This window comes from Nanorana parkeri, unplaced genomic scaffold, assembly GCF_000935625.1.
Source record: "Nanorana parkeri isolate BGI_ZX_2015 unplaced genomic scaffold, ASM93562v1 scaffold315, whole genome shotgun sequence".
Lineage (NCBI taxonomy): Eukaryota > Metazoa > Chordata > Amphibia > Anura > Dicroglossidae > Nanorana > Nanorana parkeri.
The window spans coordinates 328,868-347,073 of record NW_017306583.1 but is presented as its reverse complement, the minus strand read 5'-3'; the positions used below and the strand labels follow the sequence as shown (position 1 = coordinate 347,073).

The 18,206-nt window shown below is 43.1% G+C and overlaps 1 protein-coding gene across 1 annotated transcript in view; it reads right to left on the bottom strand.

Annotated features, from left to right (window-relative positions):
- Positions 1-14,844: 14,844 nt before the first annotated feature.
- SLC38A5 (solute carrier family 38 member 5) overlaps positions 14,845-18,206 on the bottom strand; it is a 55,390-nt gene continuing 52,028 nt past the window's right edge. Inside the window, exons 15-16 of the mRNA XM_018558012.1 lie at positions 18,076-18,179; positions 14,845-15,016 (exon numbers count right to left, since the gene is read on the bottom strand). Coding sequence (XP_018413514.1) covers positions 14,912-15,016; positions 18,076-18,179 — 209 coding nt within the window. The 3' untranslated portion in view covers positions 14,845-14,911. The remainder of the gene's footprint in view (positions 15,017-18,075; positions 18,180-18,206) is intronic.

Here is an 18,206-nt window from a genome sequence, read left to right as displayed (position 1 = left end):
TGGGTGACACCCGGAGCGGTAACCGTGTGTCACCCCGCCGAGACGTCACTGCGCATGCGCGTGACGTCACCACGCACGTGCGCGATGACATCACGAGTGTCAGTATGCTGATACCTGCCGGCGTCCATCACCAAGAGGGGGGGACAGTCACCCGGCGGGATAAGGTATGCCGCCGGGTCCCCTCCTCTTTCCTGATACTGTCTGGCATTCGGTCCATGACCGAGCGCCCGACTTTTCAGAGGGGGGGTGACACCAAAATGAATGTGAGTCATTTTGGTGTCACCCCTCCAATGGTGGCACCCGGGTGCGGGCCGCACCCCCTGCACCCCCCTTGTGACGCCACTGGCTAGGGGCCAATCGTTAGTTATATGAAGCCGCAGACGCAGCTTATGGGTGGTTTTTCTTACCTTGAGTTGTTAATTATATAGCTGTGTTATTTTGTTTTCATTTCATTTTGATATTTTATTAAACAAGTGGCTGCTGTGGCCCCTTTTGAACTCCATACAAGTCTTGTGTGATTTCTTGAGGGAAATTGGGTGAAGTGTTGGGATTCTTAGTAAGATAAGAAGGGGGTTGTTGGTTTAGATAGGCTTCCTCTGAAATAACCTTGCCATGGTGTTACCTTCTTCCACCTATACAGTATGACCATGGGGATTGGGCTGTGGTAATGATTACGGATAGGATAAGGGGGTTGTATTGTAATATTTTTGCAAAACAGTTCACATATATGGTATGTATCTCGTCATTCCCACTTTAAAAAGGAACCTGTGCTGAGAGAAAAGGTGTGCTTGTACTGCTGTAATCTCACACAACAGGTGTGCCCACAGGAACAGCAGAGGAGAATGCACCGGAGAAAGGAGGGAGGTGCACTATAGTGCAGAGCAAAATAGCCACAGGAAGCAGAGGAACGAGGCTGCATGGACAAACATGCACACAGGAGGAAGACAAACTCACAGGAAGCAGGATCTCACTGGGTGCACAAGGGAATCACAGGAAATACAAACAACAAAGTAGGTAAATGACAATCCACAGTAATCCAAGGCAAATAGTACACAGGGGGTCCGATAGCGACTTGCTGCTCGAACGTCAGGCAACAAGTGAGCTAAACATTTAACAATGAGGTTCAGCGTGGATTGGCAGGGAGCCGAGCACCTGGGACAGGAGGCAAAATCCCGCTGCGGATCATGGCACAGGGAAGTGTGACACAGGCTATAATGCTGATCCTTTAGCGTCAATGTTCCTTTACTGTCTAGTCATACGGTGGGATGATCAGATCAGGTCCATGACAGCCTAAGCCCATAGGAAATGGGTTGAATGATGATAGCCGTCATTCAACCTGTAAGACCGAGGACATATAGTGGGGGAAATAAAGTACTTAGGGTGGACAGCTCAGGGAGATGAGTATTGTAGCAAAAGCTGTTTTCTTTATTTTATATTTTCATGAGCTTTTTATTGTTTAAAAAAGTTTTTCTGATTTAAGTTCTGCTTTAAATCAGTAAGCAATTCAGTTCTGACTTAACTGACTGCAAACATTTTTTGCGTTAGTGAGTTAGAATGAGGTGAAGGCAGAGGATCAACATGACAGCCAACAACCAGGCACTATATTGTAAGCATAAAAGTAACAACTTCCATTTTTGTTATAGCACAGTTATCCTTTCATGCCCTTTTGGTAAAGTACATCTAAAGCCAAAACTATTACTGTGTCCTCAGATCTTTGAGGAAACCTAGAGGGACAGGCTTTTAGGTTCCACCATTGGGACTTCAGTGGGACCCTCATTATACATTTATTTATCTTTCATTTACTATTAACTGTCTGTAGATAGGGGAAAGCATGCTCCTATGTTTTGAACTGTAGACACTCGCTTTTTACATGTCCGTGGATGATACATAGACATCACAAGCACATCCCAAGAATGGTCATTTGCTAACTACAAATGTATATAAACAACTCTATGGTGCAATTAAATATTTTTCTTTTTTTAACTTTACTGTTGGGGGCTTCAGTGAAATATTAAGAGTCTAAACAGACCCCTGATATTTCCCTTTTAAAATAGAAAAAGAGAGCCCACAATCACTTTTTCTGCAGCCTCTGTTATAAATGAACAGGAAGCCTCTATACTGAGTGTTCCTGTTCATTTATAACATGTGGATATAGTGTGTTTACTATGTACACAATCACTGATCACTGACTGCTTATACTGCTCTCCATCCTGCATCAGTTGTCACAGGAGGGTGAGGAGGCGATGCGGGGAGAGCTCAGTCTATTTTGACAGCTGACTCCTCCCCCTCACCAACAATCAGGCTCCTGTGACAGCACACGGCTGTCTCAGCCCCCACACCGCTCTCCACCCTAATCGGTCAGTGCGGGATGAGAGCCAGGCCTCCTGTGATATCATGGCTCACACCGCTCTCCTCCCCCGCCCCATTCGGCCTTCTCTGACTGTTTCTCTCCTCCCTGCTGGATGCTGCGCTGTGTCAGAGGGAACATAGAGCAGCGCACAGCGGGGAGGAGAGAAACTAGAAATGCACCGCAATTTTGCCCGAAAGATGGTACTTTCAGGATTTTGCCAAAAGTGCCATTTTCGGCCAATATGTTTCGGCGTCCGAAATTTGGTAAAAAAGTAGGTGCATCCCTACTTTAAACCCAATTGTGACTATGAAATATACAGTTACATTTTGAACTCTATTTGAGGACATCATTCTGAATGTAAAATAGCATGTTCCAAAGAATCTGTGAGCAATGACAACTGTAAAGGGGGTCTCTGGGCATGCTGATATAATTGGAAGCTCTGTTGTAAGGAAATGGCTCTGGGGTCTAGGTAAGGGGAGACTCTAATGCGAGTTTGACTTGCAATTTTGAGTTGGTATTATGGTAAGTGGTCTAAGATATGGGTGTCAGTTTTTTCGAAAGGGGCGCAATTTCAATGCTTGCCATAGGCGCTATTTTCTGTAGATACGCCTCTGTGTCCATATGTATCAAGTCGTCTGTCCCCTTGTCCAGCTCCCCTCTATGATCAATGTTGAGCAGGTACTATTGACGAAGCACACACTGTTTCTCTATGCAATGCTTTTAATATTATCGGCTTTCATTTTCATATTAATGTATTAAACAAATTGAAGTTTTTATACAACATTTCAAGTTTTTAAGGTAAGGCACCTGAATAGCCACAACCAAATCTACTTATTGCTACGTAACGGGGGTGTGGTGCCATGTCACTCGGTGGCTCAATATACAATTTATTTGCAACTAGTGTTTTTTTATTATGTGAACTGTTTGTCTCATACATCTATTTATTATTACAGGTATATATATAGTGCCATCAATGTATGCCGTGCTTAAAAGTGCACATTCACATCAGTCTTTGCCCTCAAGGAGTTTACAATCTAAGGACCGGATTGCACATGCAAACAGGGCCAATTTAGACATATTCAATTAATCTTCTAGCATGTCTCCAATGTTCTCCATTCTCACAGTACACAGAGTTGTACTCAAGCCAAAATGCAGTGGCACTTTGAATCTTAGCTGGCAAACATTTTGAGATCTCCCCTGAGTGATACACCAGACTTCTCTCTGAGGTCCAAGTCCATCCTGGCTTCTCCGGCATCTCCAACAGACGAAGTTCCTCCAAACCAGGAACAATTCCAGACCCCGACTGGATCCGCTCCTGACCACCTGCAGGCTTCAGGCCCAGTCAAACAGCACACATGTAATGCACTCCCCCCAGGCAGAATGCCCGGGGTAGAAAGAGACTCTCACATTGTCAGACTCAGAAATTGATGTCCTCTCCCAGCATGCACCACTGGCCATGAAACTCCTAGTGATTGGTTGGAGAGACATAGATATCCATAGTATTCCATTATTGGTTGCTCTGCTCTGTGGCTAGGCTACACCCAGCAGCAGGCAGATGTAATCAATAACGGAACCCTTAGGGAAAACCAAATGAGTATAGACTATACAATCAGCCACACTGAATGCAGTCTCAGCAAACTAAATGTAAGTAATCACCCCACTTACGGCAAGGTGGTTACACATCAAACATTATGTAATACCCACCTTTGCACCACAAAGGGGGTCCCTGCAGACACCCGCAGGACAGACATGCTCTCATCTGCAGCCCCGAGCTCAGCGGCTCCTGACTCCTTCACTCTACGCCGCTCTGTGATGTCCGCTGCGTGGAGCCGCCGGGTAGTGCGCACGCTCGCACTGGGTGCCTTCTTAAAGGTACAGTGCTTGTCAATTAAGGAACAACCCCGCCTGTAGAGATGACCCTGATGTCAGCAGGTACAAATGCTAGCCTCACATATCATTCTGTGCTTGGTTATTGCAGAGCTTGCCTTCGTAGTGGCTGGCGTATTAGTTAGAGTATATTTCTTGTGTACCGAACTTTGCTATTTCCTGACCACGAACCTTGCTGCCGGCCCCTGACCCCTGCTATTCTCACGGACTACGACTTTGGATATTGATTTGGCTACGACGTTCTGGACTGCTCCTGTGCTGGTCACCACCACATGAGAGACCGTGCATTACCCAGGTCTGCTCGTGCGGAGGTACCGTTTGTATTGGCAAGTCCCCTGCATCTGGGCTCCTACGGACTACTATATGAACAAAAAGAATGTTATACCCAGAGTACCACACCCTATATCAGTCAGAGTGTATTAACTCTTTTATGACTCTCAAGACAAACAACCCCCAGCTGCTTACACAGGACGTAGTCAAGAAAATGTGCTTTACCAAGAGAGGTTAAAACAGAGTGCAGCTAATAAAGAGGGTCGGAGAGTCAAAATGAAGTACAAAACAGTAATTTATTAATTAAACAAATTTTCTTTGAATAAACCAGATGCACCATTTAAACCAACACACCCGACACAATTAAAAACTGGTTATTGCAACAACCCATTCACTCATGTATGCACACAAACACTCTATGGACAAGCTGATCAGCGTGTTGTATAATACCGGGTGGTCCTCAAATTATTTGAGGAAGCAGCGCTTGGACTGTGATCATAGATTAAAAATGATGCAAGGGATTTGTATCAACTGCCTAGGATCCTTATTCTATTGTATCTTAGTGTTTTTCCAATATAACATTTCTTGCAGGGGCATTCTAATTGGTAGATAACCCGTGTTGTATTGCAGTTAATAAAATGCAAGATATCAAAGTTAGTGGTGCCAGTTGAGTCTACAAACTGTTTTGATTTGTGAACAAAGCGTCATATATGGCAATTGCCACATGCATACATGCCTTTGGGTTTTGTTGTCTTGGTAAGCCAGGTTTATTGGGGTGTGAAGGTGAATTCCGAGGAAACCAATTGGTACCTTACATTGCGTGCCCGTCTAGCGGTTATAAGGGGATAGGGGCCCACTATTTCAGCCAGGGAGGAACATAGCTGGAGAATATGCCAAAGCTTGTTTAATGTTTGTTTGAGGGTGGACCAACCTGAGCCATATTGGGTGATCATTCGAACCCTGTGGTCTTGTGTATCTTTTTTAATTTCTTTCTTTGTGCATTTAAGGAGATCTTCTCTATTTCTTTTATTGGCTATAGCTAGACTCCTCCTTAGTACTCGATGTGAGTAGCCTCGTTCCCTGAAACGGTCATACATAGCTTTTGATTCTGATTTAAAATCATCATAAGAATCCGCGGAATTCTCTCCCCCAAATGATGGCGGCATTAAACGAATATGGCTCCCTCACCAACTTTAAAATTAACATGGGCAAATCGGAGATCCTTAATTTAACTCTATCACAGGAAGAAAGCAACGCTCTCCTCCCCCACTTTCCCTTTCAGTGGCGCCCCCATTCCCTCTGCTACTTAGGCATCCAGTTAACCCGCAAACCATTGGATCTTTACCACTACAATTTTGTTCCCCTTTTAAATCTGGTTAAAACGGATCTGGCTTCCTTCTCCCTACGCTCCTTACCCTGGGTGGGCAGGATAAACGCTGTAAAAATGATGATTCTTCCCAAGGTTCTGTTTGTGTTTCAGATGCTCCCTATAGCCTTACCAAGCTCATACTTCAGGACCCTCGCCAGGATAACCTCTAACTACATCTGGCAGCGCCACGCTCCCAGGACATCGGGTCGTATACTAGTTAGGACCCGTCGAAATGGAGGGCTGGCCCTGCCGGACTTTCGGATCTACCATGCAGCCGCCCAGATGGTGAGGGTGGTTGACTGGGTGTTTGGGGACCGGGTAAAGAGCTGGGTGTCCTTGGAGACTGCGGCCAGTGGTGCTTCCCTGTCTGAGGTTATTTGGTTGCCTACTAAGTGGCGGCCCCTTGATCCCGCCACCTTGCCTCTAACAACCTTTACACTGCACACCTGGGACCATTTGCACCGCAGATTCCAGTGGCCACACAACTCGATTCTCATGCCTTTGCAGGGCTCTGACTACTTTTCCCCGGGAAGGGTGGACAGATCCTTTGCAAGATGGATGGACTCTGCTACTTTGAAGTTATGTGACGTTCTATGCGGAACTACTCTACTCTCCTTGTCTGCCTTACGATCCAGATGGGGTAGGATACCCCTGGATTCCTGGAAACACATTACACGCAGCTAACCCCCTCTTAGATCCCCAGTGCTGGCGGTCGTGTGGGAATCCAGGCTCCTTTGCCCACATTTGGTGGGAGTGCCCTCGGATCAAACCATATTGGTCGCAGGTCACTCATCTTATTCAGCGCATATGTGGTAAACAACTCCAACTAGACCCCTGGGTGTGCCTGTTCCACCTCACCACTGACTCAATCCGTTCTTATAAGAAATCCCGTTCTTATATAGTCCCCCTCTTGCTGAATGCGACCAAGTCGCTCATACCAAGATATTGGAGATCCGCACAAGTACCCTCCATGCAGGATTGGTTCCGCAAGATTGACAGAACTGGACTATTGGAGGAATTATTGCATACCTCCAAAGACTCATACTCCTCTTTCTACAAAAGATGGGCCTGTTGGCTAGCCTTCAAGAACACAGATACTTTTAAATCGTACTTGCTTGTCCCTGATCCACAACCTCAACCGAAACAGTAACAGAGTATATTTGCTGTGAATGAAAACTGTCTGTCTTGGATATACCACATTGACACTTACGGTTGTTTTGAGAGCAAGGTCATGTCATGTCACGTCCCCCCTACCCCCTCACCTCCCTCTTGTTCTCCCCCCCTATTGTCGTGTGAGTCGACGTCTCCCCCTGTTAGTTTTTCTAGTTATACTAGGCACGCTGTCCTTATAATACGGTAGTATACTATCTGAGCTTGTTATGCAGTGCCATGTATGTGTGATGTGTTACTTGTATTTAACTGTGAAAACTAATAAAACGAAATATATAAAAAAACAAAAATCATCATAAGAGGTACAGTTCCTCTTTAATCGGAGGAACTGACCCGTGGGTATGCGTTGTTTAGGGAAGGCGGGTGGTGGCTACTCGCATGGAGCACTGTATTAGCTGCTTTAAGTTTTCAAAAAGTATTTGTCACTAGTTTTTCCCCGTCTACTCGAATCTTGAGGTCTAGGAACGATATTTCTCGGGTATCTATGGTGAACGTCAGATGAATATTTCTGTCGTTTTTGTTTAGGTCAGCTATAAACTACGGACTACTCCCTGATACATTCTCTCTTCTTGACCCAAATCCTTCTCCTCCTTTTTTTTTTTTACTACTCCCATTTGCACCCATGGTTGTTCTGTGGTCAGAACAATTATTTCTTTCTTGTAGATAAGTACCAGTGCAGTCAAGAGATTTGTGTAAGTTCACTATTTTGCAGGCTGACAGTTGTCTCAGTCCATACATTAAAGGTGATTTCTCTTATGAGGTATTCATGGTGTACTTTGAATTGTTCTCATTGCAATTATAAAAATAAAGCATTTGGTGAAGGGCTGTGTACCCAACTGAGTCATGAACTTTGTGCGTGTGGTGTATTCACTGCGTACTGACAGATGAACCTGTCATGAGACATGCAATTACACATCCTGCATATGCTTTACGTTTAATTTTTTTAAATGAATTGATTGGAATTCTTTATTCAAAATGATTGAGGCTCATTATAATGCAGAGGCTTATTCAGTTAGGCTGGGACTACATAGGCACATTTCACATAGCTCAATCGTACCACTAAAATCTCATAAGAGTAATCTCTATGCTTGTATTACATTACATGTAAGCTAATATAGAAGAGATTTTGTGTAGCCCCATAGAACGATCAGTTTCTCATACAGTGTTGGACAAAGTCACCAAGGGCCCCACCTAAGACTAAATTTGTGGGCCCCATTTGAATTGTTAGCCAAGTAAAAACACCTACCGTGTTTCCCCGAAAATAAGACCTACCCCGAAAATAAGACCTAGTGCTAACTTCAGGGATTTCTGTAATATAAGACCTACCCCGAAAATAAGACCTAGTTCGGCATCCAAGCAGCCAGCAAGGTGTCTGAGTGTAAAAATCAATGACATGTGCAGCTTGTCTCCTGTCTGCATGTACGGTCTAATAAAATGTCACGATCGCAAAGCTCCCTCCCTCCGGCCAGTCTGCCCGCCGGTCCACCCGTCTGCATGTACGGTCTAAAAACAAGTAAAGATCGTAAAAAACTTTCTGGCCGCAGCTCCCTCCCTCCCTCCGGCCCGTCTGCAAGCCGTTCCGCCCGACTGCCTCCCGCCTGCCTCGGCTTTTAGGATGCCTGGTCGGCATCAGAGAGCTCCAGACAGCTGCAGCCAGGTACCGTACTGTGACACTGTGTGACAGTCACAGTACCATTCTTTCACTCCCCTTCTCCAGTACTGTATGATACAGTACATTACATGCCGGTATCTCTGCTCCGCGTGACATTCACGGTCCTGATTTCTGTACATACCGTTTTTCCCCGAAAATAAGACCTAGTGTGTTTTTTTTGGGAAAAAAAAATATAAGACAGTGTCTTATTTTCGGGGAAACACGGTATTCACTGAGTACCCATTGACAACTAAATAGAGGTCAGCCACATCTATAAGACAGTGATAGGTCTCCCAGCATTCATCTGACCCACATCTTGCATAAATTTGCCCTTAAAGTGAACCTTTACCCATATCTTTAAAATAACAACAAACACACCTTTAGAAATGTTTAGAAATAACAATCTACAAACACATACTTCTAGATAATTGCCGGCTTTGTATTCTTTGCATTTCTTATTTCTCTTTTCTTTCCCAGTCTTCTGACAGTGGCCATGTTTACTAAGAGCAGATTACTAGCTCTCCTTTTACTTCCTGGATTTTTGGCACATGTGACTAGACATGTGACTAGGACATGTGACCATGCACATGATCTCATGGGAGGAAAATGCCTTTCTCTGAGATCTTGTGAGATTACAGATGAGATTTCCCAGCAATGCTCTGCTGATGACAAGGCAATCCCATTGTGACTTAAGTAATTTTGCCCTTTCAAAGCAGGAAGTAAATGCTCTGTAAGTGTAAGTATTTCAAAATCACAGCATTTTACACCTGACATGTCTATGTTATTATTAATCATCATACATAGAGGGACGCGTTGGTAGAATTTGATTTTTGAGTGAAGAGGTCAACTTTAAGTCCCAAAGGGCTCTTGTTTAGATGCATAGTCTGATCAAATGGTATGCCACAGTTTGGCTGACAATTTTCCACCCTGCTCCTAGTGTTTATCAATCGAAGTTTGTCGAGCTGGGCGATGCTGGCATAGCCACCCCTGTGGCTCGAATTGAGTCTGATTCAACAGGATCCGTGTATGGCTAACCTAAGGTAATGATGATGTATAACCATGGCAACGCTCAAACCTCAGTGCACCACCTGAATTGGAAGATGAATGACAGTTGCCACAGTTGCCACTTTGCTTATACCTCATAAATAAGCCTTGTGACACTTACACTTGCAGTGCCAAGAATGGGGGTTTGTCACCTTTATGTTTTTTTCCTGTTTTTGTGGGGGGTTTTTTAACATTACATTTTGTCTGTATAGGATATCAGCTAAACTTGAGAGAAAACCACAAGAGCAGCCTTGTATTTTCTAAGCCTCGGTGTGGAAGATAATTAACTTTGTAGTCATAGGTGTGAAATAGTAATTTCCCCTGTAATCAAATATACTAGTGATCACAATTAAATGCTTCCTGTAGCTGTCGGCCTGGAAGTATTTTGGCCTACTCCTCCACGCAGACATGCAGAAATATTCACATACAGTATATATTGGAACTTCAATGACTTGTCAGGTGTTTACAATGCAGTAACATACTACAGCTCTGCTGGGAACATACTACTAACCCTAAGCGTTCATTCCAAAAGATGTAAGGTATTAAGTACTCCACATTATACATTATAAGGCTATTGTAGGTGACCATACAAATGTACAAAGCTATAAGAGTCTTCTCATAAATGCCACCAAACCCTAAGGTGAATCCTGGTATTCTTAGAGAGCCCATACCTTCACCCATATCTTCAAAAATAACAACAAGGGCACCTTTAGAAAAGTGTACTAATGAAACTTATAGATAATTGCCGGCTTTTAATTTTTTGCATATCTTATTTTTCTTTTTCTCCCCATTCTTCTCACAGAGGGCAGGTTACTAGATCTCTCTTTACTTCCTGGAACTTTGGCACATGTGATCATGCACATCATCTCAGGGGAGAAAAATGCCTTTCCCTGATATCTTGTGAGATTACAGATGAAATTTCACAGCAATGCTCTGTTAATGTAAACTTCCCAGGATGCAATGCTCTGATCCAGCGCTGACTTCTGTGTCCTCTGTGTCCCACGGTGTCTGTCTGACGTGCACGCTTACACCTGCATACATTCACTTACACTGAGTCTCTCCTCTTCTCCCCGATGAAGATCTCTACTGCGGATGCTCACGCCCCATCATCCTGCACGGCCACTCGAGAATCTTCAGATCTTCAGACGGGAGCGAGCAGCGGAGACACAGGTAAGTAATTACCTATTTGGTAACGTTTCTATCTTTTTAATGTTTTTGCATATATTCACTGCTTGGCAGCAGTAAAAGCAAAAGTGACATTAATACTACTTGAAGTGCTTGTTTTTGTCTAGGTGGTAAAAAAAAGTTATACTCTCCTGATCCTTGGAGTCGGCTGGCTGCTACTCCGCTTGCAAATCTGTCTCCTCCTCCACTGCAGCAATGGTGTTTATGTCAGCATCCTCATGTCCTATAAACTGTGTATAGAATGCGATGACTCAAGGATCCTTAGACCACTGCAGCAGAGGGGGAGAGAGGCTTCTGGGACTGGTCTAAGAGCAAGTCATCTCTGAGGATCAGGTGAGTATATCTTTTTTCCTTTTCTTTTAGCACCTAGACAAAAACGAGCACTTAACCCTTGCAGTGCAGCTTGTGACTTTTTTTTTGGGGGGGGGGGGGATGCATGTTGTGTGTATTTGGTATCATCGTAGTAGCAATAGTTACATTAACCTGCTTATTCCCTTCAGCAATTTTTACATAGTATCTCTTGTTACTAAGCTGTATTTATTTCTTATGTATTTTCCTCTTATGAATGAACCTATGTTACTATTCCCCATAATATTTGAAGAACATTCGACCAGGAGAGAAAATAAGAATATGACACTTTGCCCCATTCCCACAACAGCTGGTTAATTTACATACCCTGTTTCCCCGAAAAAAAGACCTACCCCGAAAATAAGACCTAGAGTGTTTTTTTGAGCCAAAAAAAATATAAGACAGTGTCATATTTTCGGGGAAACACGGTAGAGTAAACGTACATGCAATTTGCTTGGACAGATTACAATGCTAATTTGTTTTTATAATAGTCCCCAAAGTGTGTAAACTCCAGCAACCAATCAGAAACCTCCTGCCCCTATTGTACATTCTTCACTCACAGTCCTACACTTGCTTTTATGGTGATTGCATATCTGTGTTTTATTGCCCAGCACACTTTGCAGTCTGTAAAAAGCTGATATATAAATAGATGTATAAATATTCATCATGTATATCAGGGTCCAAGTTTACCTTCAGCTCAGTCATTTGTAGAAGTGATTTTAATTACTCCAAATCTTAACATTTTATGCTTGGCACAGCCTGCCACTTGTCATTTTATGTAGCAACTGGTTTTACGTTTTTTCATAGCATTTATGAGACTTATCTACCCATAGGATTTATGTGGATAAAAGTTCTAATATTGACCCAGCACGTTATTTCCATCATGTATATTAACAATATTTTTTATTCTTCTTCCTTCAGTGGCTTTGTCTTTACATAAGTATTCTTCCCTTCTACCCTTTCCCCCCTTGAAGATTGGTAGAGGGTAGGAGGAACAGGCTATAAAGAGGCAGCACAAAACCAAAGCTAACCCTTAAATACACTGTACATGAATAAATGGGATTGAGAAAAGTGTGATCAAGTAATACAGAGACCAATCACAGGCATGAAAAAGGGTTATAGTACCTGGAGCTCAAGCAAATAATATTGATATGGAGGCAGAACTACACAAATAATACCTGATTTTCAGAGACAAATTAAGCTAGAATTGGGCCCCAGGAAAGGTTAAAGCTTTGGCCTCTTATCCCTTCGATTGACAATGTTAAGGATTGCAATAGGCACAGAGGAGCTGGCTTTTTTGCGTTGTCTTGTACTGGCATGGTCCAAGTCATTCAAAAACTGCCTACAAGTGCATCCTGCCTTGTGATGTGACAGACAAGTGCAGAGCTTTGAGTATTTGCACTACTCCCCTGGTTAGCTGCAGGAGTATGAAGGTTGCAGCTGAGCTCCCCTAGACATCCACTGTGTCCTAGGCTCCTTCCTAGGTTGCCTTGTGGACCATCTGACTCTGCTGTAGTTGTTTTAATAAGCAGTCTACTTCGTTATATAAACATTTAGCAAACTGCAAAGCAGGAAGATCTAATTGCCATCATTCCGCACTCTGTTCCTGCCCACCTGAGAGTTTTGGATGTTCCCATCCACCTTTGTGTGTTTCAGCTCCTCACCTTACATTTTCTATAATAGAAAAACAATCAGTTCTCAGTTTACCTTTAAATTAACAAATTACAGAAGTTCCTTGTTTCAGTCTTTCGCAAAACATTATGACCTTTCTTCACATAGGACAGATTCCCTTAAAAGTAGAATGATGGCCTCCCTTCAAAAAATATATGTGCTGCAGCACTTAAGTATAAGTGCGTTTGCACTTAATAGTTTTCTTTGTCCACCTGCAAGGTCCCACCTGTTGAGCCTGACAGTGAACTCATGTGATGGTGTGGTAACAATGCTGCACTGCTCCTGAATCTGGAGCAAAGTTACCACACTCTTTTAGGCTGCGCCTGCTTGCACTACTGTGAGTGATGTGGCTGGGGCCGATGCAATCAGCATTGCCACTGCTAATTCACAAGTCTGTAACTTGTCAATCAGTACCTGGCCAGACTTAGCCCTGCCCACTTCTTTCTGGATTGACAGCACTGCCCCTGTTGCTGAAACTCTCTCACTGTGTGCTGCAGTGTCTGGGAGGGGGAGCATGTGAAACGCAAATGTAGGAGAAATTGTCTCAGTCAGGGGAGGTAAAGGACGTTTTTCCATTTACTTTATGATGTTTGTGCATTGCATAGAAATTGGATTTTGTACTTGGGTAGATTGTCATACAAGAGCCTTTACAATAGACAATATTTTAAGCGTGCATGCAGAGACTCCTGCCAATTTGGGTATGTTAAAATCTGTTATATAAATCACAATATAATGCTTTTAAACCCAGGTCCTCCCAGTCCATGGCACCAAATCCAGACACCACCAGGCCCTGGACTCTGGCATCTACCAAAACATAAATGTTACATCTTGAATGGAGTGACCTTTTAACATACTACATACCTCCCTCTAAATAGGATTAAGGAGAGGACATTTGAAACAGAGGGCAAGAACATATGAAAAAACCCAAGAAACACAGTGATAGCATTTTACCTTTCTCAACAGCATACAAAACACAAATGACAACTTGTTTAAAATTTATTAAAATATTCAATCGGTTTACAATCCACATGTGTAAACCAAGACATATTCAGCTGCTCTCCAGGCGCTCAACACATTTATGTGTTACATGGGAGTGCCAATTGATTCAAATGGCGCAGCGATCCCATGGGATTCACAGTGATCAGGACGGAGGATTGATTGTCAGGCAGAGAGTATCGCTTTCTTGGATGGAACCAGCTGCCTTATGGATGGGTGGCTACCAAATCATCAACTGTCAAGTCCTTCTCATACCAAAGGGCACTTCAAAAACATCTATAAGGCTTTTTGTAACCGTAAATCGGAGGAGACATGTGAGGAAACTGCCAAAAAAGCAGTGTATTAATTCAACTTCAAGGTGTATAGTCATAAAGGAAAGATGTGAAGGCAGTTTTCAGACACCTGGAGATACTCTGTATCACTATGCGGTGCTACATGGCACATGACAATGCTTGATATGTGTGCTGTGGCCTCTCTCAGAGAGATAACCCAATCCCCTGAGTGCAACGCACTGATACCCTTGCCTTGCAGGGTTGGTGAGGTAGATACACTGTGATTTGTTGATTTTGGTAGAGATCAGGGAATAAGTGACCTGGCATGCATGAATTATCAAGGGAAACCCCTGTATGCCCCAGGTACTGGCAAACAGGACTGAGAGCCAAGGTCCTTCAGTTACCAAGACACCAAAGAAGATGAAGGAAGCAAAACAAACAGTGATTGTAGTGACGTCTTGCAGCAGCTGGGGGATAGGGAGGTGATTCTGGGCTGGGGCACTTTTTGGCTTATGTCATCTTGTCCTGCAATTATTGAGAGCCCCTCTCCCCCGTCGGCCAGCTACTCCTGAACTCCGCAGCGATAACTAATATTCTGACCTTGATGCGGTTGACGGACCTGTCCGTTGTGTCTACACAGGTCGCAGGAGAATTGGCCTAATGTCCTTATCCAGTGGGAGAGGGGAACAAAGAAGGGGCTAGTGACCCCCGACGGTGCTTTTTCCAACCGTCACCCAGTCCAAAATGATGAAACTCAAACTCATGATCATAAACACGAAGCCCAGGGAAGCAAAGATGGCAGCCTGTGGAAAGAACAGAAGACATCAAGTCGTAGATCATAAATAAAGACAAGAGGAGGGAAAGTAAATTATTGGATGACAGGAAGAAAATCTGTGATTTTGACTTACTGAGATAGAGAACACTACTATGTCAAGCAGTTTAATTTAAACTAGTTATGACAGAAATCAGGGTGCTGCCTTTGCAAACTTGCTAGTTCCCTACCTGCTATGTTTATCCTGCTTAAAGTGTATTTCCACTTTTGCCGCCAAATTTGAGAAAACCCCTCTATATACAGTTATGACCAAAAATATTGGCACCCCTGCATTTCTGTCAGATAATGCACCACTTTGCACAGAAAATTGTTTATTTATTTTGTTTGTATTGGTATGACACAAAAAAGTTGAGAAAAAAACGCCAAATCTGACACATTCCACCAAAACTCCAAAAATGGACTGGACAAAATTATTGGCACGCTCAATTAATATTTGGTAGCATATAACTGAAATCCATCGCTTCCTGTAACCATCAATGAGTTTCTTATACCTCTCTACAGGAATTTGGAGCACTCTTCTTTTGCCAACTGCTTCAGGTCTCTCAGATTGGAAGGATTCCTTTTCCCAACTGCTGTTTTGAGATCTCTCCACAGGAGCTCTATGGGATTCAGATCTGGACACATTGCTGGCCAGTCCAGTTTTCTCCAGCGCTTTGTCTGAAGCCATTTCTGTGTGCTTTTTGACCTATGCTTTGGATCATTGTCCTGCTGTAAGACCCATGACCTCCGACGGAGACCCAACTTTCTGACACTGGGCCCTACACTGCACCCCAGAATTCTTTGGTAGTCTCTAGATTTCATAATGCCATGCACACAGGCAAGACATCCAGTGCCTGAATCAGCAAAGCAACCCCAAAACATCAGTGAACCTCCACCATGTGTGACTGTAGGGACTATATTTTTCCCTAGTCTTTTAAAGGTCTCTTTAAAGGCCTCATTTCTTTTTCTGAAAACAGTAGAATGATGGGTTTTACCAAAAAGCTGTCATTTGGTTTCCTCTGTCCACAGCATGTTCTCCCAACAGATTTTGGCTCAGGTACGTTCTGGCAAACTCCAATCTGACTTTTTTATGTTTCTGTGTTAGCAGTGGGGTCCTCCTGGGTCTCCTACCATATCGTCCCTTTCATTTAGATGGCTACGTATAGTGCAAGCTGAAACAGTTGTACCCTGTGCCTGAAGGTCAGCTTGAATTTGTCTGGAAGTTGATGGAGGGTCTTTATCCACCATTCGCAGAATCCTTTGTTGCAATCTTTGCTCAATTGTTCTCTTTCATCCACATCCAGGGAGATTAGCTACAGTGCCATGGTCTGTAACCTTCTTGACAATGTTGCGCACAGTGGACACAGGAACATTAAGATCTCTGGAGATGGACTTGTAACCTTGATATTGTCCATGCTTTTCCACAATTTTTGTTCTCAAATCCTCAGACAAGTCTATGCTGCTCTTTCTCTTCTCCATGCTGCGTGTGGCACACAGAGACACACAACAGAAAGGTTGAGTTGATTTTTCACCATTTTAACTGGTTGCCGGTGTGATTACTATATTGTCAGCACCTGTTAATTGATACCTTCCTCACTCTCTGTTTGCCTGAGGAAGGGGCCGCACGGTCCCGAAACATCGCTAAGGAGATGTGCATCATTTTGAGTCAATAAACATTATTGACTTTACTACCTTTTGGAGTGCGAGTGAATACCTTTATTCATCTAAACTTTGCAGAGGCATCCGTTGTCACTGTCGCACCCGCCCGGCTGCATTGCGATGGGACATGAGAATTAAATGTTAATTGATACCGGTGAGTTGTATTACAAATTACAAGAGAATCACAAACTTGGAGTGCAATTATTAACTGCAATTTGGAGAAGGTGCCAATAATTATGTCCAGTTCATTTTTGGAGTTTTGCATGGAATGTGTCAGGTTTGGCTTTCTTTTTCTCAACTTTTTTTGTGTCATACCAATACAAACAAAATAAATAAACATGGAAATGCCTGAACATTTGTCATTGCAACAATTTTCTGCACAAAGTGGTGCATTATCTGACAAAAATGCAGGGTTGCCAATATTTTTGGCCATGACAGTATTTGTTATGTGTTCCCATCCACACAGCATATTTTAACATATTTCTTGCCTTTCTAGCTGTTTGTTTGGAGCAGGATTATACATAGGGCAGTACAGGCAGGTTCTAGTAGTTAGAATAGATGCCAGGAAGCAGATAAAGGGACTGGTTGTAGGACTTTTTTTGTGTGCATTAACATACAATGCCTTGAGATCTTTAACACTTTGTTAGGCCAGACAGTCCTGCTTATCTGGTTTACAAGTGATAATGAAATCTGCCAGCACAGTACAGTCATGAAGAATTATTGGAAAACCCCCTCAGACACTGAAAGCCAAGATGGATTTTTCAGTCCTGGAGTTTGCAAAAAGAGCATCTAAAAAGGTCAACTGCAATTTTTAAAATAATATTAAAGCTATACTATGCGAATTGTAACATGTAACAAATATATAGTAGGTGCTGTCCTAATTTGGCTTCAAAAGTAGAATATACTTTAAGTGATTTAGCAAACCAGAATGTGCAAGCAGGTCAGGAGTTTTAAAATTCACTATGCTTACTTAGAATTGTAAAATACTTGTTTACTGACCATTTTACTGATCAAATGACTTCAGAACTTTCTGAATCTTTGAACTGGAACATGTAAGCACATTAGAATTTCTGATTTCACTTGCACTTGCTCATAAACTTACACTGGCTGCAAGTCATGAGGCCATACACAAACAAGAAGCATACATTTGATATCCCTTTCCTACATTAGTAATGGTCCAAGTTTACCAGTAGAACAAGTTACTGGGGAAGAGAGTACCTTGATTTGGTTCTACCCACTTGGTGTAACCTGGTAGGGAGACCTGGTCCAGATGAAGTGGAGACCATTTTTATCAATATATAAACTGAGGGAGGGGTAGCACAGGGGTTCAAAAATGAGAAGAAGAATACAGACGAGAGATTAAAGGCAGACAGAGCACATGTCTACACAGACCTGAATCTTTGGACGAGAAAAGAGCGGTTCCTTTTCATTAGGAACAATTCTTAAATAGAATATGCTTGGAAGGATGAAAATCAGGCTTGGTGCTGAAGTGGCTCCTGTAGTAAGAGAAAGGACAAGAAGTT